This window comes from Urtica dioica, chromosome 7 (assembly GCF_054948205.1).
Source record: "Urtica dioica subsp. dioica isolate 48M chromosome 7, U.dioica_male_clone48M_v1_H2, whole genome shotgun sequence".
Taxonomy (NCBI): domain Eukaryota; kingdom Viridiplantae; phylum Streptophyta; class Magnoliopsida; order Rosales; family Urticaceae; genus Urtica; species Urtica dioica.
In genome coordinates, this window is record NC_142762.1 from 40572934 (window position 1) to 40593685 (window position 20752).

Below are 20752 nucleotides of genomic sequence, written 5' to 3' on the forward strand. Positions count from 1 at the left end.
GCACTGTTTCTTGTCCATTAGCTCCGCTTTTTATAATCATTATGTGAAGTGAAAATCGGATCACGAAGAGGACCAACAATATCGGCAACTTTCCCAATTCTTTAACGGCATCCTATTTCTATCTATGTATATTATATATTAGCTTAGCTCTACAATACATTTAGGAAGGGTAAAAGAAGCAAGGAATTTTTTCAGATTAGGAAGGTTTGAGAGTATTCAACTAAGCTGATATCCATTCTATTGATTGTTTTTATTATTTATTAATTTCAATCAACGTAAGTATGGATGCTAATTTTTTTTTTTTTTTAATAGATCGATATAAGAATTTTTTGTTTTTGTTTTTTAAGACAGTTTTACTGCGACTTCGTGTGGAATTACCAATTAGTTTATGCTAAGAACTACAATTTTTGTTGTGTTTTAAATGGGCTATTTTGCTAGTACGCTCTAAAATGTTTAGGGTTTAGGGTGTTCGATGCCAACAATTTAGCAAAGTGATCGGAACAACCAAAATCCATCGCTGTTTAATTGGAAGCTGTAAACAATGATTCCAATTTTTGGAATCCCTGGTAATCTCATCATTAGATTAATCGATTGAATTTCTAGTGTGTTTTTAGGGGGTCTTCTGAACTTGTCTTGTTGTCGACTCCATGATGATCTTTCGTTGTTTTGCTTATGGTTCATATTTGATTTTTATTAAGCTATGACATAATTAATCTGAATTTTATTTTATTTTGACGTGTATTTTGATTTGCTCATTACTTGCCAAACACGTATTACTATTAGGCCATATTATTTGTAACTATCTCACTTTATGGCTATGACTATGAGTACTAGATGACTGCTGAAGATAATGATGAGGTTGACGCTGTGTGTTTTACTTACACAGAATCAAAGGGAGAGTTTGTTTTTATTTATATTGGTTGTTTTTGTATTTGTTTTATGATGTTCTCAAAAGTGTTAGAACATCATGTTGTGACATGTGTTGTTTAGCAAAGATCGCGACAAATTCGATAATGGGATATTATGCGCAAGTCTGTTTAATTGTTTGATTCGCTTCCGATTTTCCCTCTTCCGAATCATAACTGAGCGATCAAATTGGAAAACTCTAGCAAGGTGTCAATTGCTAAGTTTCGACTCCTATAAAAGAAAATGCATACCCCTAGGAGTCTGGTTACACACATAGAGTTTTGTGAGCGTAAACACTTTGTTCTTTGTGTGTGTTTAATTCTATCTTTTTCCTTATTTCTGATGTTTCGTGCAACTGACAAAGTTGGGTATTATAATCCTGCTATTGTAGATCACACATTGTTATAAACACTGATCAATCAACTTAGTGAGTATGTTGAGTGGAAAGTGAAAGTCGCTCAGATTCAAGGGGAACCTGAGTCAGAATTCATTAAATAGTTTTGAAGTTGGAAATCAGAAAGATAGTCATTCAGAGTTGTTCGCGTTGTACTTATTCTATCACATAGTGAAGTTCTCTTTCTGTCGGGAGTATCATCCCTTCAGAAGTAAGCACGATTGGCCGAACTTTTATACCATATAAATTAATAAGATTATATTAAGCATGTATTTAAACTACAAAATTAGACGCACTAGCCATGTCCAAACGTTTAGATTGCAAAATAGACAACCTTTGAGAAACTTTTGCAGAATAGCCAATATGGGTGAGCTGACAATTCAGACTTATTTTTTCTACCTAAACTGCCCTTATTATTTTTTGAACGTTAGTTGTATATAAACTGAAAGAATCAAAATGAAAAAGTCAACCAATGATCCACTTTTAATGCTTGTTTAACAGAATTTCCACGTTTAATCATAGAAAATATACACGTTCAATACAGATTTTATTGAATCAGATTGTTAATGAGATTGGAAAGTTACGTTATATTCAAATTTCAAAAACAATTCAGCGCCTAACCACACACAATTTTTCTTCTTCTTTGATTTCCAGATAATATACAGGTTCTTATCTGAATAGTCTTATTCATCAATAAACACATTCAAATCTGACCTCGTTTTTCATCTGTTCCACCGAAAAAACCAACCCTAAGAAATGTCGATAGAAAATTTGTCTGTTTCAACAATTACGAATGAAGAACTGTCCCTAACAAGATCTTTGAATGACGACTTTTCACTCATTGAATCAGGTATTGAACGATTTATAGGTTTTTGTTATCTGTATTTATGTGTGATATTTGTACAGGAATTAAAGATCTTGTTTTCAATCATGTTAATTTATGTTAATTCTTGTTAATTGCTGTTGACGTTCTGGGTTTTGGTGTTTTGTATTTAATCTGTTGTCGAGCTGTTGACGATTTCAATCATGTTAATTTCTGTTAATTCTTGTTAATTTCTGTTGACGATCTGGGGTTTGGTGTTTTGTATTTAATCTGTTGTCGATCTATTGACGATTTCAATCATGTTAATTTCTGTTAATATCTGTTTATTTCTGTTATGTTTAATTCTTGGATTTATAGTATGTTTTTTTGTTTTTGTATCGTGCTCGTCATTTGTTTTTATTTCTTTGTTTAATTTGTATCTACCATAAATCTCACAAAACACCATTGTTTGGCTAACTGGTTAGATTAGATGTTAATTTTTGTGTTTTATTTTCTTGTAGTTAAAGTGTTTGAGCGACAATTCATTGAATCGGCTGAAACCTCTTCTTCTATTGCATCATTTCTTGAAAAATCAGATGAATCTGATTCAGTTTTGTATGGTGGACGTGATCTGGCAAACTTTCCGATGAATTTCAATGTACACTAACATATATACCTAAATTAACATATACTAACACACTCAAACATTTATTAGCATACAAAAACATTCATGTACACTAACATATATACCTAAATTAACATATATTAACAATTAATGGAAAAATATCATGACAAATTAGTATTCACATATTCTAACATAGTCTGTCATTAACCCAAATTAACTTGTATTAACAATTAAATATACTCACAGTTAAAAACCCAAATAATACCGGTTTCATTATATACCATAATTAACGATTATATATCAAAGGGACTGTGTTCTAACACAAATTACCCATCAAATCGGCATAACTAAGAAACTCATATTACCCTCACCGATAACCATAAATCACTTAAAACTTACAAAAAACCTTAAACGAGAAAAACCAAACCCAAAAAACCCAATTATCCCATAATAACAACCCATTATAGGTCGATTGCCATTCGTTTTTTTGTTATTAACTTAAATCAAACACCGCAGAAGAACAACAACATAAACCCCCAAATTTTTCAAACAATACACTTACCGGTTGTTTCGATCTCATATCCTTGATTTCTCCCGTATTTCTTCGTGAATAACGTCGCCACCGGTGGAGTTGTTAACAAGAATATCTTAAAAAACAAATCCTCCGTAAAATCGCTGGTCTCACTTCAAATTTTTTTGTTTGACTTTGTTTTTGAATTTTTTCTCGTGCGGTGTAGGTGTGGTTGCGTCTTGCTTGGCATTTATCACAGTGGATTTGTTAGATACGCATTTATCACGGTGGATTTTTTTAGTTGGCATTCATTGATTCAAATTTTATTTCTTTCTTGTTTTGGACGCTGGAATTTGATTTGATATTATTTAAATGAAGGGCAAATTTGTATTTTTTAACCGTTAATGTGGTATATTGGCTACACATTAAAAATAAACCAAAACTTGGCTATTTTGACAATTACAACGTTTGACTTTGTTATTTAGCTCGGGCTCCCTTTAAACTAAAAAATATTAATGTACCCATTATTCTTTAAAAGGTTTTGAAACATTGGGTATATTAGGCCTAACGCTACTTTCATCTGACTATTTAGCTTTAATTAGAACAATTAGAATGTTTTAGCAAACGACATGTCGTATACCACCGAGCAAAATGTGGTTATGCCTCACACGAGATATAAACAAACAAACAAAAACAAATTCAAAAGTAGATGTTGTTATCAATATTATATTTGATAATGAAAATAGAAGAGTTGGCAAATAGCTGAATTCGTCTTTGGGTTTATTTATTTATTCACATTTAGAATACTATTATTTTAATAAAGCAGTATAAAGGAATAATAATAATAATAATAGTTTGTTTTTTCTTTATTAACTATATTTATTTAAGCGATTTCAAGATTTTTCATCCAAGTTCGAGAATATAGGTAAATTATTCTCCTAATAGACTGACTTGACTGGTCGTTATATCCGTCGCTCTCACTATCTTATTCCGAATTTCCGAGTAGCCAAGAAGAACCTTCACCACCAAGCAACCATGGACAAACACGACCACCACGTTTTCCCACCAATTTTACGAGCTCTCACCAAAGCTTCCAAAAACCTTCAAATCAGCCCCGTCTACTCTATACTCTTCAATCGCACCCATTCGAGACCCGCCATTGAAGCTATCTTGATTCTCGGAGCCGAAGCCGAGACCCTGGTTTCTTCGAAGCCTTTCCTCTTCAAACTCTCTCAGTCACTCGACGACCTAGAAGCCGCATCAGAGAGGCTCGAGAAGCTGCGAGGCTATAACCTCCTGGCTATACTTTACCGCCGAATCGCCAGGCTCCGAATTTCTCGTATCGCTCGCTCGATCGAGTCCGAAATCGAGTCACTCGAGGACCGAACGACCATCGAGAAACTCCTCTCGGCGTTGACCAGGGACTCAGCGAGCGACGGTGGAGAGAAGATCGAAGCCCTAGCCGAGTTCCGAACCAGATTGTCGCGAGGCTTCGACGGCGAGTTTCAGGAGCTCATTCTAAAGGGACGTGTCTTCCACGCGCTAGAGCTCGTCCTGATCGGCGGCCAGAGCCGGAGGTACTTTCATCGAAGCTTTTTTTAGTTGCTGTATTTTGATCCTTATTTTTATCGTTTTTAAATAATAAATTTTATAGATGTACCTTTTTTTATTATTGACTTAGTAACCCTTGATTATTTTTTTTTATTATTAGAAAATTAAAAGTGTGTTACTCTTATAACTATAGTTACAAATTACACTACGAAACTAAAAAATAGTTAATACTCAATCTTCTTATAATTAAAATTATTTTTACTAATTTTTTAATTTTATCTTTTTGACAGTTGGTCCTCTCAAAATTTAGTTTGTGACACCGCCTCGTCACAAAAAAGAGTCCGAGACGAGGCGGCCGTGGCGGTGTTAGCGCTTGTTGAGTTCAACAAGGACGTATTCGTGGGTCTCGTCCTGATGGGCCCCACGACACGGGCCCTAGTATCAGCGGGCACATGTCCAATGCTGAAAGTCCTATGCTCGCTCGTCGAGAAAGTCAAAGTCGTGATGGTTGACCACATCGAGTCCGTTGAGGAGATTTCGGGGATAGTGAGGCTGTGCGGGTCAGAAGATGTTCGGGTCGGGCTCGCGGCCGCTGACGTGGCGATGAAGGTGGCGTTGTTCGGGTCAAGGGAGGCGGTGGAGGCTATGGTGGTCGGGGAGGGTTTAGTGAAAAGGCTCATGGAGTTGCAAAGAGCTATGGAAAAAGAAGAAGGGTATAAGGGGAATTTGGTGGCAAGATTGGTCGTTGAAGTCTCGGCCGGAGAGGGTTTAGAGAAGAGAGAGAAGAGAGAGTTGAGATCGGAGATAGTGAGACTGATCGGAGAGTCTTGTGTTTCAAAATCCGAGTATGCCTCTATTGTTTCCGAAGTTTTGTGGGACTCCTTCTCTCTACCTTGAAATTCCCTTCTCTTTATATGGATAGAATTAATACTAACATAACTGATTTTATTTTATTTTACTAATTAAATTGTCAATATGATTCATGAAATGTGCATATTCATGATGCAATTCAACAAGAAGTGGCTGTTTTTAGCTCAACCGTTTTTCTAAGCTCTTTCTGTTGTAGAATAATCTCGCTTTGGTTTTCCTCATACAATAAACAAACTCAAAGTGTATGTTCCATGATTAAATTTAAGGAGATATATATTTTGTTTTCTAGTCACAAAATTAAATGAAAACATATATTTAGTATTTTTTTTTTTTTTTAGAGAGGGCTTTATAAGTAACCAATGATACAAGATCGGATATTTACAAATATGAGGCTGAACAAATATAAATACCTATTTCTAGAACCACACAAACACACCCCAGAAATAATTAAATGTGGACATTGCGCCCGTCGGGATTCGATCCCGCATCCTTCCACCACTTGGCCCAAGCAAGTTTGGGCATATTTAGTATGTTCTTAAACAACATGATAATAATATATTTTCAATCACATGCTATTACGAAACAAGAAGGCACTAATATACATTTCAATTGTGTTGAAGTTGGACTCATTTGAAATCAAGTAATCTCTTTCCTAAAAGAAAAGAATAAAAAATGTTTCACGGCGTGGCAACTATCTTCTCCTTCTACTTCCTTCCTGAACAATTGGATGAAGATCTACAAATGATTCAATTCCACACCTTTCTTGTTTGACTTTTTTTTTTTTTTTTTTTTTTAATAATTTTAAAAGTATCACTATGATTTACATAATATATTGACTGTACAAGCCCATGTAATATTATTAGTCAAGATTATACTATCCAAAAAATTAGGAAAATAGCTAATTTAAATATTTGACATTGCTAAATAACTAATGTTTGGAAAATCTTAAATAAATAGCCGTAAATAATGACGTGACGTAATATATGGAGGTGGCTATTTATCTAAGATTTACATATGTAAATATATGAAAATGACCATTTACCTAAGATTTACCAAACGTTGGCTATTTAGCAATATCAAATGTTTAAGTTAGATATTTTCATAATGGATCCAATATTATTTAGGATAAGTCACTAAATTTTAAAGGGACATGCATTTCTGCAACCTATAAAACTTGAACCCAAGATCTCTCGGATAAAATATGTGTCTCAGATAAAATATGTGTGAGATTATCACTTGACCAAATTAATTACCACTCTTATTTGACTTTTTATATGCGTTTTTCTTTTTGAAAGCCTAATAAATATTATTAAGAAAATCTAACGTGAAAAAGAAAAAGAAGCATGTGGTGAGGTCTGGAGAAAAAAAATATATATATATATGAAGCCAAATAAATAAATAATAGAAGATGATTTTTTGGAAGAACAAAATGAGGTTACGTTAAATTTATTGTGACGCTTTACCATTACTTTATTGAATCATGGTGTACAATTCACGTATCCGCACGTTGAGAAGAAAGAACCAAGCCATCTTTTTCACCCCTTAATACCATTTTTCCTATTAATGCAATTAAATTAAGAGAGTTAACTTAAAAAACTACGTGAGACGGAGACATAAAGATGGGAGTCTTAAACAAAAACGAGGAAGAAAATGAAGGCGAGAAATGGACTTTGGAATCTGGATTCGTACAAAATTACAAATAACGAGTCAGATTTGTTGGTCTTGATTCTTTTAAGCCAGGTACTGAAATATTTAATGAGTGAGTTAATAATTGGAGAGAATCCCTTTTAAAGGAGAGGGTAAAAATCAAAGCTTCCATTTTTAATGATCACCAAACTTAACGCCAACACTTCTCTCTCTAAATTTTCCTTTTTTAATTTTTTTTTTTTTCTAGTTCTGCAACAATTCCTTATCACATTCCCTCTCTCTACGTTGCCTGGATATACATATTATTTATATGCATATATAAATATACACAGACAGACCAACACACCTTCCAAAGGATCCCACGCTCACACGTCGGTGACCTTTAGGAACATCACAGACAAGGTCAAAGATCTGAAGAGCAACGACACCGAAATCTCGCAAATCTGCAGAAATTTCTCAATTCGGTGGCGATGGGTTGGAAATACAAAGCCGGGTTGTTCCTGATCGCCACAGTCGTTATTATCTGGGTCACATCCGCAGAAGTCACTCAGGTTCGTTTCCAATTTCACTTTTTTTTTTTTAGAAAATAAAATTTTCTATTGAATGAGGTTCGACTCCGGGGTTTTTCCCCCAAAATATTGTAACTTGATTGTGTTATGAGTAATTGGTTCGGAATTTGTTTGTGACTGGTTGATTTGTGTTACCAATTGCTTACTATGTCTACGCTAGAGAAGAAAATAAAAGTTGCTTCTTGAGAGTATAGCACAATGATTACTTGCTTAGAGCTAACTATTTACATTGCTTCTCTGAAAGATTATTAAGATATCAGGTATGAATAGATACTGAGACTTTTAGCTAGAACTTTCATTCTGATATCTTGCACAAAGTATTAGCCTATAATTATTCGGGTTTTTACATTTGGGCTCTTTGTTTGATACAGGACATATACTCCGACTATAAGCAGCCTTTTGCCGTGACATATCTCGGAGCTTCGCTGATGGTAGTTTATCTCCCGATAGCGTTCCTCAAAGACTGGCTGTGCGGCGTGATAAAGCGCCGCGCTTCGAAAGGCGCGAAGACCGGCGAAAGTACCGGCGAGTTCTCTCCTTTGAAGTTCGCCGGCGGGCACTTCGAGCTTGAGGTTCAAGGGGCGTTGACCAGAAAAGACAGCGAAGTTGACCTTTCGCCTCTAGCGGAGGGCAAGCCTTTGGTCCCCAAACACAAAGACGATCTGCACGGGTTTAAGCAAGAGAGACATCTCACAACGAAGGAGGTCGCTAGATACGGATTCTACATCGCTCCAATCTGGTTTGTTACAGAAGTAAGTGCGTTTATCATTGCTGTGAAACCCTTCATCGTAAAACATTACGATTCTTTAATTGCCTATTTTATGAATTTTCACATCGCTTCCTAGTATAGATTTTGATTTGCGCATTCATAACTTTTGAAAATGACTTGATCTATTTAGAAATCTCTATCAACCCCGAAAAGGGAAAAATGTCGGGATATTTGAGTAGCCACAGTGTCCTAGGTTCGATTTCCCTTGGACCCAAAAACTCGAGTTCTTCGGTCCCATTAGCCTAGTTGGGAATCTCAATCTTAATAAAACTTAATATTTTTTAATTTGCACTTGGTTTTACAGTATTTCTCAAACGCTGCACTTGCACGGACAAGTGTTGCAAGCACAACGGTTTTATCCTCCACTTCGGGGCTCTTCACTCTTTTCTTCGGTGCGTTTCTGGGGCAAGATTCTCTGAATGTGGCCAAAGTTCTCGCCGTTTTCGTTAGCATGGCCGGCGTTGTAATGACAACAATGGGAAAAACTTGGGCCGCCGATGAATCTAGTAATGGAACATCATCGTAAGTTCCAAATTCCTCTCGATCTCGCCAAAAGGAGCAAAATTCTTATTGATGGCGTCTTTTTTTTATATATTTTATTTGATTTAAATTCATTCATGCATGTTGCATATTAGAGTTGTTCTGATTGACTTAAAATCGTCGGTTCGTATTATTGTTGCTCAGAAGCGGGCAACGCTCTCTTGTTGGAGATCTTTTTGGCCTTCTCTCAGCTGTGTGCTATGGTCTATTCACAGGTTAGCCACTTCACACTCGGTTTCCCTCTCCCCACCAAAATTATTCGAAACAAATTATGATCTCATCTATTTTTTCTGTTAAATGATTTTCAGTACTTCTAAAAAAATTCGGAGGCGAAGAAGGAGAAAGAGCTGACGTGCAAAAGTTGTTTGGGTATATCGGATTGTTTACTCTCGTGGCACTCTGGTGGCTCAGTAAGTGCTTGTAAATAAGCTTCTTCATTTAACGGGTCATTGTTTTTTTTTTTTTTTTTTTGCTCAGAGACCAACTATGACCATTTTCTCACGCCTGAAAGAATCTTCGTAGTTTCTAATCTCAGAAGTCTAAAATCTGATATGGAATTTTTCTTCTGTTTGACCAGTTTGGCCATTGTCGGCGTTGGGACTCGAGCCAAAGTTCACGATCCCGCACTCGGCCAGAATGGACGAAGTCGTTCTCGCCAACGGCTTCGTTGGAAGCGTTCTCTCCGATTACTTCTGGTAATAAATGAACAAAATTGATCTAATTTCCTCGTTTCTTTTCTCGCTGCCATCGTAACAAGAATTTATAAAATTACGAAAAAGGGCGTTGTGCGTCGTGTGGACAACTCCGCTGGTGGCTACGCTGGGGATGTCTCTCACCATTCCTCTTGCCATGGTGGCAGACATGATGATCCATGGCCGTCACTATTCGGCCGTATATATTCTCGGTTCGGTTCAGGTAAATATGTGTCTCTCGTCTCCAAGTCAAACTGACACCTGCGTGTGAATTTTTTTTTTTTTTTATTTTTTATTTTTACGTTTATGTTTTTTTTATCGCAGGTTTTTGCGGGGTTCATAATAGCCAACCTTTCGGACTTGTTCTCGAAGAAGTTAGGACTATAGCATTTGTTTCATACCTCGACCGGATTCGTTGGCCAATCTCATACAATTTTTTTGATTTAATGTTTTATAGAGGCAAAAGAAGATGATGAATGTAATGTCCTTTAGACTGTAAATGAAAAGAACTTAGGCTTAGGATTTTTTTGGTTTCCCTTCGTCCCATTTCCGGGTTTTGATTGTTTTGTTCCAACTGTAATAAGTTTGTTTTACTTTTCTTTTGAGGTGATACAAACCAATTCACCCATCTTTTATAACTTTTATTTTATTTTATTTTTATTTGCATTTATCAAAAAGTTACTTGTTACATGACTCTTTGTTCCCGTTTTAGTGCTCATATTTGATGACCAAATATGGTCTCACTCGCATTCTTCAAAAACACTCTTTATTTGCCTATTTTCCATTTGGTTCAGTATTCTGTTCGAAGTGTGACGGGAATTTGGAGTTTCGTTATTCTACAGTGTGCGCATTGTTAGCTGTGTACGAAGGCAGGAATTATGCGAAAAAAAGTCTAGGGAGGGTTAATTTGTAAATATTTAGAGTAATTGTTTTAAAAAAAAATTTAAAAACTTAAAAAAGTGCAAATTTTTTTTAGGGGGCTATAGCCCCCCTTGAGCATTACCTGGCTTTGTGCCTTGCTGTGTGATATTTTTTTTTTCTCATGTGTAGATGGTGTTTTTTGGATTGTACCTGTGTTATAATCATGTATGATTTCGTGCTCATGTTTAGATTTTTGGAGATGGACTAATCATTTTTCAGTTTTTGTTTTTTGCTATTAATAAAAATTTATGTTTATCAGTGGTGACTCAAAAATTTGATGTTGTGCTTAATTTTGTGTATTTTTTACCATTAATATTGTACGCACTATGAGACTTATTTAACGCTTTCATTCAATTAGAATGATGATTTCGATTTGGGAAAATAACATATTTATACCATGTGTTTTAGTGAAATGTCGAGTTTAACCCTCGGTTTTCAAAAATGTCGAGTTCATACCCTCTGTTTTAATAAAATGACGAAATTATACCTTCTGTTTAACTAAAATGACGAAATTATACCCTGAAATAGACAACAGTGTCACGAATATTCTTTTTATTGACTTTCCATTGACGTTGACTATAATATTTATATATAAACACCAATTATCTTTAATCATTCGTGCCATATATGTAATTTATTAAAAAACTAAAAAAATAAACAACAGTCTCTTAATCGTGAAGAACACAAAAAGATGCAAATGGGTAAACATCGATAGTTGATAGTCATCAAAATCGCATATTCGAACAGAGAATCAATGATTTAGAGTTACAATTCGAACACGGAATAAAGTCATCTCTTAGAAGGTATGAGTTTTATTATTTAATTTCAATTTAAGGCTATTTTTATTTCAAAATTGAGAATTCGGAAGTTAGGGTACTGATTTAGATTTGATTCGGTTTTCCTTATATAATAGTTAATATCAATGAAAGAGAGATTTGTGACGCTGTTATTCATTTCAGGTTATAATTTTGTCATTTTAGTTAAACAGATGGTATGATTTCGTCATTTTAGTTAAACAGAGGGTATGAACTCGACATTTTTGAAAACCGAGGGTTAAACTCGACATTTCACTAAAACACAGGGTATAAATGTGTTATTTTCCCTTTCGATTTTGCTGATCGTTCAACTCAACTTTATATGAAGGCTCTAGATTAAATCTTGGCGATCGAAACGAGAATTACGTTAAGACCCAACCATAAATCTGGCCAAACCGGAACGAAACGTTATGTTCGATTAAATGCATACTATTCACATAATATATAAAAAATGAAGACTAATATTAAACAAAAAGAATTGTTTGATGAATAAAATCAAAATGGTACTAGAAAATAAATTACGTTGTATTCACATAATAAAAAAATGGAGCCTACTATAAAGCAAAAAAAAACAAAATTGTTTGATGAATACAATCAAAATGGTACTAGAAATCCGATTCCGTGAACAATCCTTTTCGAATGCCCACAGTTTCTCTAGATCATCATAATTGGAAAAAATTTGTTATAAAAATATCACATGATAAATTATTATTTGTTATGAATAATATAATTTGCTCATTATAATCAAGATTTGTAATTAACTGCTATTTTTTTCATTTTCTATTGTTGGTATTGTACCAATTAATACTATTGACTTTGTTCACCTCCAATTTCTTATAAATGGACGTGTGATGTATGTTGTAAAATCCCAATTACCTTCCAAAAAAATTTACTCTCCCACTTAAAATTGTGTTGAATCATTAGTATTAAAATTGTTCTTGGTTTCCTTTGGTTTTCATCACATTACTATTATTATTTAGGAATTACTTGAGATATATAACTAGACAGGGACTAGAATGAAAATTTACACTCCCGAGACGGAGTGAACGGTTATGATTCCCGTCACCAAAATAAGTCTCGTAGGTGCGTAACACTAGAATGTGGCACCCAAACGCCGTCAAGAAGAAGAATTGAGCGAACGAAGGACCAAACCAGAAATTCTTGCGATTTTGGAAATCCACCACCGAGCTATGGCGATGACGATGAGCTGGAGATCCGGACCGGTGATTCTCGTGCTCCTCGTACAGCTATGCTTCGCTCTACTCTCTCCTTCTCTCGCTGCCTCGTCTGGGTACGATCTCTCTATTCCATCCAATTTGTCTCACTTGGTTTCTCTCCGCCAAATGGACTTGCAATATCTTTCGATTCAATTTTGATAATTTCTAAAATCAATCGTTTCTTTCTTTGTGTCTCACTCTCTAGATCCAGTGAAGGTTTTTCAATCCATGGCCGAGTCAAGATCCCGAGTACGTGATTTCCCTATATAAACCTATATTATTTTGACTTTTGTCAGTGCTTCTGTTAATTTTAGAATTGAACTGTACTTGATTAAGATTAAGTGTAGGTCAAAAGCCTATGATCTGATATTGCATAGGAAGTGTTGGATTTCTGAATTTGGCTGCGATGTTAATCATGATGTGTGGTCAATTAGGATTGTAATCTGTCACGTTTCCTTCACTCAAGTAAGTTAAGACTTCCTTATAAGTAAAATAAGTCTAGTGTTGCACTATATGCGATAGAAACAAGGGATTCGAGTCTTTAAAAAAAAGTGTTAATGGAGATGGAATAGTTAAGAATTGTTACAGCTAAAACAAAACCATGAAGCCTTGAAGAAAAAAAAAATCTTTTGCAGGCATTTCATGATTTTTTTTCCTAGGTACCTTACAGCATTCTCACATGATTCAGTTTTCCTTCATTCCTGGCTTGTGCAAACTATTGATGACTAGCTTTTTGACAGATTTTGGGTTGAAAGGATACGGTCTTCCTGGGAAAGTATCAAATATCAAAGTTCTACTCAATGGCGGGCAAAGGGTCACCTTTTTGAGGCCAGATGGGTTTTTTTCATTGTATCCTATAACTGTTCTTACGCGAATTATTGTTTTTGGCCGTTATCTCTTAACAGTTTCTAATTCTATAGGCTTGGTTCTTTTCCCGATGGACTATACATATACAAAAAAAAAAAAGTCTTGCTCTACATCGTTTTTCAAGTGATTTGGATTCTTTTTCGGTTTTCAAGAAAACCTTGTGGGCACAATCCTTAACTTGTTTTTTTTTTAAGCCATAACGTGCCTGCTGGGACTCATCTTATTGAAGTTGCGGCAATCGGATATTTCTTCTCCCCGGTAGGATTTTTTTCACATGTCAATTTGAACCTCTCATGTTCTTTTTAGTATCACATTGCTGTTAATATAAGTACCTTTTTTTTCCCTCTTCTCTGTATTGATAACCTTTAGGTAAGAGTTGATGTTAGTGCCAGAAACCCAGGCAAGGTTCAAGCAGCACTGACAGAGACCAGAAGGGGACTTAATGAATTTGTTCTGGAGCCATTGAAAGACGAATATTATTATGAGGTTTCCTTGATAAGATTAAAAAAAAAAATTCAACTTTTGTTACTGTGTTGATTTCTGTACTTTTCCATTGATTTTCTCTTACCCTGTCTCCTTCTGATTTCAGATCAGGGAACCATTCTCAATAATGTCTCTTGTGAAAAGCCCAATGGGACTGATGATAGGTTTTATGGTGCTTGTCATGTTCATAATGCCCAAATTAGTTGAGAACATGGGTGAGTACTCATACACCTTTTTATCTTCTTCTTTTGAATAGATTTCTTCATGACTCTGATCGCAACTTGTAGATGGTTTTTTTTTTTTTTTATCATGTGTTCAATTTTGTTTTTGGGTGGATTAGCGTAGACCAAACCAATGTGTTGAAATTTGCATTTACGCTGTTGATTAATTAGTAGACTCTTCTTAGCTCGTGTGTTTGCTCGTACATTTTTTGTTTCAAGAATTCATGCTGTTTCTGCGAATTGATACTGATTTTGTGTGTTGGTAATAGATCCGGAAGAGATTAGACGAGCACAGGAAGAAATGAGAGGCCAAGGGGTTCCTTCTCTGGCCAACATCATGCCTGGGGCTGCCACAAGAAGCAGTTAGGAAAGAAAGAAAAAAAAGTGAGAAGCTCAAAAGGCTTAGTCGTGCTCTTCCAGATTAGGAGGCAAAGAGGATTCCGAAAACATCACAGACCGGTTCAGGAAAAAAAAAAAAAACTTCCAAGGAGAGGAATTATTTAGTTGTTGACTTTGACATCATTTTTTGGTCTTATGATTTTGCTTTAAAGGCTTCAGTCCTGCCCTTGATTGTAACCATACTATAGTTGGTTGGGAATGAACCTCAAAAGAGATCTGATTATCTTAGTGACGTGACATTTTTTATAACTATTTTTCTAATCTGTGGCTGAGATGTTTACTTTCACTCTCTTCTTTATTTGTCTTCTTTATGTCCTTGTTTTTCCCGGGTGATTCGGTTGCATCAAGATCATACTACACACCTTTTGAGTTGAACTTGTTAACTGTGCGGACAGAGACCAGAAAGCGGAGATAACATTGGATGTAAAATTCGGTTCAAAGTTCAAACGTATCAATCTCTTGAAGAAAGATCTTGATGGTCCCCTCTAGATGTTATTAGCTGTGCCGTACGTTAGGTGCATCATTAATTAGTGTTTAGAGATAGCCTACATTAGTTTAGCGATGATTATTGGTGGCAATTTTCTATTATTTTGTTGTCTTGAAAAATGAAAATTTGCCGGTATCAGAAAAGAAGTATCGAAATTAAAGAACAATAAAAATAACAAGTGACAATAATTGTTTGCTAGTAGTTTGTTAAGCAATTTTTCGGATTTTCACTGACAAGTGATATTTTCGCCGATAACTTATATTTGTCGATGACTGTCTTTTAAAATTTTCCAATGTTTTGTTTCGGTGACCAATAATTCCGTAAAATCAACAACTATTTGTTGCAACTAGTCAATTTTTATTTTTACCTTCTTTTAAGAATTTAGTATAAATTTCATTTTATTAAGAAAATAACCAATCCGATCGAAGTTAATTAAAATAAGTGTTTAGTTAATAATTAATTGAATAGTTAATTTAATTAATTTCGACTTGATAAATTATTTTCTTAATAAAATAAAAATTTGAGTTATTATTTAAAAGAATAGTGGATTATTAAACTACCGATCTAATTGCCTCTAAAATCAAACCACCACATAATAATTATATGATATTTTACCATCAACATGCTCTACTATATTTGCGCTATAAATTATAAACAAACTTCTAGTTTTTTTTTGTCATCGAGTTTTTATTGGTTATAAATCATTTTGAGGCATATTTAGTTAAGGTCAAACTTCAGAAATTCTTTCATATTGTCATTTTACTATAAAGCTAGCATATCAAATTGAGATTATTTGCTTACTATCCGCAAGAACATAAACGATGTTCATTTTAAGTTTAACACCACGCTTTGGTTAAAATTCTAAAAGTGTCTTTAAATCAATTTAACGGTTTTTTTTTTTAGATTCGTCACTTTCTCTTTCTTTTAATTTTGAATTCGTCACTCTCTATTTCCTTTTTTTTTTTCAAACATTTTTTTTATCAAAACTTTAAGAATCCCACTAATTTTATTTTTCTTTTTTATTTCTGACACCTCATACATTTGGCTATTTTTCCATAACTTTCTAAATGTTGGTTAAATTCCAAACGTTAAGATTAAGATGACTTAGTTAGTTACAAATTTCTAAAATTAATTATATCTTCCACGATAATGTGAAATTGGAAGCCACCTATATTTATCAATGGTGATTTGGGTAAATAACCGATTTAAAGTTAAGGATTTATAAAATAGCTAAAGTTTACCTAAATAGATGAATAGCCAAAATATGAACTAATCAAGTTTTAAAAATAAGATTAATTATAAGATTAATATTTTTGAAAGTAATAAATTGCTTCAAATAATTGTCAAATAATTTAATACCGGTGTAAAAAAAAATTAACAACGTAATTTTGACTATTTTGCTGAAATTTGAAACTTGGACTATTTTGCTAATAAATTACTTTCAAATAACTATTTGTATAATTTTTTCATTTCATTTATCAATTCAAATTTTCTTTTGATATACAGTAGTTATCCTTTCTCAAATTTTCCTTCAAAGTCCGAGCCAAAAAAAAAAAAAACTTTCCTTCGCAAGCTACATCATTAAAATGTTAGAAAAGAAAAAGAAAAAGAGAAGAAGAGATCTAGGAGCGCCTAATTTATCGTAGGTGGTGTGGTGTGAGTGTGACCAACGATCTACATAGCGAAGAACATTGGTTGATTCGGCGTTGAGTCGCCATTGAATTCTCGTATCCCCAATGGAGGGTTTGCCAACGACGACTTCCAAGTCCGATCGACGATGGAGATCCAAGCCTCTTCAGGCTTCGAGGCCTTCCATGCTCATGGCTCTCTTTTCCTGCGTCGCTTGGCTCTACGTCGCCGGAAGGTTTCTATCTCCTTCTCTCCCCTCTTTGGTTCCTCGGAAAATATCTGATTCACTGTCGTCGTTGTTGTGTTTGTTTGTGTTGTAATTCTTTGACGTGCTGTTTTCAATACATTTCAGGCTTTGGCAAGACGCTGAAAACAGAATGGTACTAACTGAGCTTCTCCAGAAAAACGTTGGCCAGGTTTGTTTCGACTTATTTTTTCGCAATTTGTGTTTTTTTTTTATTATGCAAAGTTCGAAATTTTTTGTGTAAATATTTCTTTTCTACGATTAGTAGTCTGAATGCTGAATGATAAGAAGTTAGAAAATGAGTTTGTGACTCAAATTGTGTCTAATTGTCTTTTTACAATCAGTCTATCTATGAAACTTTGTGTGCGTGTGTGTGTGAATCTCTTTGTTTTCTTGTTCTTAGAGACCCAAGGTTCTTTCAATTGAAGATAAATTGGCAGCCCTAAGATGCAAGTAAGCTCCCGATTTTTTTACCTATCATTTTATTGTATCTATTTTCTGAAGTCGTGTATAAAATACTTTTGGAATGGATTGATGTTTTGTTTAGAGATCTGGAGAGGAAGATTGTGGAAGTTGAGATGGATCTGAGTTTGGCAAAGAGTCAAGGGTATTTGAAAAGCCAGTTGCAACAAAGTGGGTCTTCAAGTTCTTCGTCTCCCCAACTTTTGGCCGTTATTGGAGTTTATACCGGATTTGGCAGTCGGCTGAAGAGAAACGTTTTTAGAGGATCTTGGATGCCCAGAGGTCAGTTGATAAATTTTGTAATATGCGTAATTCAGATTAGAATGTTATATTCTTATATTAAACCTATTGTGATTTGGAAAGCATTAAGTTAGAGTGGAAAGAAAAGAGGAAGATATGATCTATAACAGAAGCGCCTTTGTGGCTTTTGCAGGCGAGGCTTTGAAAAAACTCGAGGAAAAAGGAGTAGTCATTCGTTTTGTTATTGGTCGGAGGTTTTTTCCCAAACTTGAATCCTTCTCGTTATGTGATTCCATGGTCACTCTTCCTTGTAACATTATTTTACAATTTTCTTTTGCTTTGTGGCAGCCCTAATCGGGGTGACAGCTTAGATCGCAACATCGTTGAGGAAAATCGTTCTTCAAAAGATTTTTTGATTCTTGTAAGATTCAAAATTTCATCTTCGATTCAAATATCAATAATAATAATAATAATAATAATAATAATAATAATAATAATAAAAACCATATTCTTCTCTTAATTGGTGATGTTTATGTAATTATCAGTATAATGGAACCGTCCCCTTATTTATACTTTTTTTTTTCGTGAAAGAAGGATATAGTTTTAGTCTTAAGTTGATGTACATGTAGTAACTTTCTTTTCCGCAAAGCATCAATTTTTTTTTATTGGTATTAGGAAGATCACGAGGAGGCTCAAGAAGAATTGCCCAAGAAAGCAAAGTTTTTCTTCAGTACAGCCGTTCAAAATTGGAATGCGGAGTTTTATGTTAAAGTAGACGACAATATCGACCTTGAGCTTGGTTGAGCTCCTAATCACTCATTCTATTCTATCTTTCTTTCAAGTGACGCAAACTTTATAGATCATATCGTTGATCTCATAGTTTTCCCCTTTTTTCATCTCTCAGAGGGGCTAATAGGACTTCTTGAACGTCGCCGTGGTCAAAACAGCTCATATGTTGGCTGTATGAAGTCAGGGGATGTGGTTTCTGATGAGTATGTGATATATTGTTTGTCTTAACCATATCTCCACTGTGTGAACATTTTGTATCAGTCATCATGACCCATGAACCACTATGTTAATCCACATTGTTTTGATTCTCATGTCTGTACTATGATACAAAAACAAAAACATTCACATAGTTTTTTTTTTTTTTTTTTTTTTTAAAGAAACTTAATAATGCATACTAAGTTACTTATCGGTCATCATGATCCATTCACGAAAGAACTACTTTCCCTTGATATCAATCTTCTCAGATTGTTTCATGGAGCGCTTGTACTGCATTTATGATGTGAACATACATGATAATTGATCTTGAAGTTGGTGGTAATTTAAGCTTTTCATTATGATTTCAGAGGAAAAGCTTGGTATGAACCCGACTGGTGGAAATTTGGCGATGAGAAATCGTAAGTGGATGATTATGATTCTTATTGTTGTACTTTGCTTTATAAACATTTGTCAAGTGTTTTATATCCGATTGCATATATTTGAATAAATGATGATATTTTTTTTCTTTCGTGTAGGTATTTCCGTCACGCGTCTGGTCAGCTAGTGATTCTCTCGAAGAACTTGGCACAGTATATTTATGTAAACAGGTTTGTTCTTAATGCCTTGTATTGAGTAGGAATACGGTTTTTATCATGTAATTATTTAGACCGATGCTCTATAGCATGTTCTTATTAGATTTCCTCGATGTTTGAGAAGTTGACTATGGAGATCATAGACTTCACAAACCAGTTGAGTAATCCACTAGGGTGTTCATTTCAATGTCGATGCAAATATTGGAGCGAGTCATAGATCATATATAAATCGATAAACCACCAAGACAACAATACCGTCAGATCAATAAAACACAGGCCATGGACTGAGTTTTTTTATTTTTTATTTTTTTATTTTTTTATTTTAAATGTTCCTCAGCTTTTGAAATGTAACAGTGTAAATGCTGATTTGGTAGGTTTGTGTATCTTGTTTTGATGTTGATGCAGTGCGTCTTTGAAGACTTACGCGCACGATGATACATCAATAGGATCATGGATGATGGGCCTCCAAACGACTTACATTGACGACAATCGCCTTTGTTGTAGTAGCATTAGACAAGGTCAATACAAAATCACCGCTCGCATCTTTATAGATACAGCTCTTGTTTTGAGTTGATAATTTCGCATCTTGACGGCTTTAAGTTCAACAATCTTTGCAGACAAGGTGTGTTCTCTAGCCTAAACCCCAAAGGCGTGTGATGTGGATAGCTAATTCACAGGGCAGCCATTCGGGATACTTTTTCGGGGTTGCAGATCAAATATTCAAACATGGGCTCCTCTATTTACATGGTGTTGTGTCGAGTTGCAGCAAAAGAGTTAGTCATTAGAATGCCATAATTTTTACACATACACGCAGCGAAACCTTTTTTTTTAAGGGCTTTAAAACATTATTCACCTGTCACTTGGTTTGGTTGTATAAAAGTTTGTATGATTTAATGTCAAGTTGATGTTTTATCATATATACTCGTTGAATTTATTAGCCTGTCTGCATTGCTGTCGGACGAAGAGCAGTAAGCTTGTTTTGGAGTAATAATTGAATTTATACTAGGATAGAAAAATCTCATATTTCATGCTGGCATATGGTAATAATTTTATTACAAGAACAATGGAACGGACTCTGCATGCGACTTTGGAGTTTTAATTAATAAAGGTAAATAAATAAAAAGTGCACAAATCATTTATAAGTTGGAGTTCCATATCACAATTGGCAATGAGAGCAACCCATAACTTTTGTACGTTCGCTCATTTTGGACCGAATTTCGATGATTGGATCCGATATATCGGTTGGGCTTTTAATGGGTTTTGATATCATGTAAAAGCATCGTGAGATTCCATTTTAAAATAATTAGTAATGAG

The 20752-nt window shown here is 34.6% G+C and overlaps 4 protein-coding genes across 5 annotated transcripts in view; 3 read left to right on the forward strand and 1 right to left on the reverse strand.

Annotated features, from left to right (window-relative positions):
* LOC149391598 (putative sucrose-phosphate synthase 1) overlaps window positions 1-20752 on the reverse strand; it is a 64313-nt gene that overhangs the window by 20850 nt on the left and 22711 nt on the right. The window lies entirely within an intron of this gene.
* On the forward strand, window positions 7269-10566 carry LOC149391600 (putative transporter C405.03c). The gene is made up of 9 exons (XM_089618590.1): window positions 7269-7399; window positions 7639-7857; window positions 8247-8627; window positions 8949-9166; window positions 9329-9399; window positions 9493-9594; window positions 9762-9879; window positions 9964-10099; window positions 10201-10566. The coding sequence occupies exons 2-9, from the start codon at window positions 7777-7779 to the stop codon at window positions 10261-10263; spliced, it is 1170 nt and encodes a 389-aa protein (XP_089474716.1). The 5' UTR covers window positions 7269-7399; window positions 7639-7776; the 3' UTR covers window positions 10264-10566.
* Window positions 12694-15085, forward strand: LOC149391601 (ER membrane protein complex subunit 7 homolog). Its single transcript, XM_089621332.1, has 7 exons — window positions 12694-12903; window positions 13035-13078; window positions 13570-13678; window positions 13891-13954; window positions 14066-14182; window positions 14286-14394; window positions 14670-15085. The coding sequence occupies exons 1-7, from the start codon at window positions 12803-12805 to the stop codon at window positions 14765-14767; spliced, it is 642 nt and encodes a 213-aa protein (XP_089477458.1). The 5' UTR covers window positions 12694-12802; the 3' UTR covers window positions 14768-15085.
* Window positions 16826-20355, forward strand: LOC149391602 (hydroxyproline O-galactosyltransferase HPGT3-like). The gene is made up of 12 exons (XM_089621396.1): window positions 16826-17150; window positions 17268-17331; window positions 17563-17612; window positions 17707-17903; window positions 18055-18115; window positions 18210-18282; window positions 18537-18660; window positions 18766-18853; window positions 19214-19264; window positions 19382-19453; window positions 19844-19956; window positions 20056-20355. Exons 1-12 carry the CDS (start codon window positions 17023-17025, stop codon window positions 20076-20078), a joined length of 1044 nt encoding a protein of 347 aa, XP_089477522.1. The 5' UTR covers window positions 16826-17022; the 3' UTR covers window positions 20079-20355.

Coding starts and splice junctions, on each gene's coding strand:
- LOC149391600 (XM_089618590.1), top strand. CDS start 7,777: ATGGGTTGGAAATACAAAGCCGGGTTGTTCCTGATCGCCACAGTCGTT. Junction 7,858..8,246: donor CATCCGCAGAAGTCACTCAG/GTTCGTTTCCAA, acceptor TGTTTGATACAG/GACATATACTCCGACTATAA. Junction 9,167..9,328: donor TCTAGTAATGGAACATCATC/GTAAGTTCCAAA, acceptor ATTGTTGCTCAG/AAGCGGGCAACGCTCTCTTG.
- LOC149391601 (XM_089621332.1), top strand. CDS start 12,803: ATGGCGATGACGATGAGCTGGAGATCCGGACCGGTGATTCTCGTGCTC. Junction 12,904..13,034: donor TCTCTCGCTGCCTCGTCTGG/GTACGATCTCTC, acceptor CTCACTCTCTAG/ATCCAGTGAAGGTTTTTCAA. Junction 13,679..13,890: donor CCAGATGGGTTTTTTTCATT/GTATCCTATAAC, acceptor TTTTTTTTTAAG/CCATAACGTGCCTGCTGGGA.
- LOC149391602 (XM_089621396.1), top strand. CDS start 17,023: ATGGAGGGTTTGCCAACGACGACTTCCAAGTCCGATCGACGATGGAGA. Junction 18,283..18,536: donor CAAAAGATTTTTTGATTCTT/GTAAGATTCAAA, acceptor TATTGGTATTAG/GAAGATCACGAGGAGGCTCA. Junction 19,265..19,381: donor AAATTTGGCGATGAGAAATC/GTAAGTGGATGA, acceptor TCTTTCGTGTAG/GTATTTCCGTCACGCGTCTG.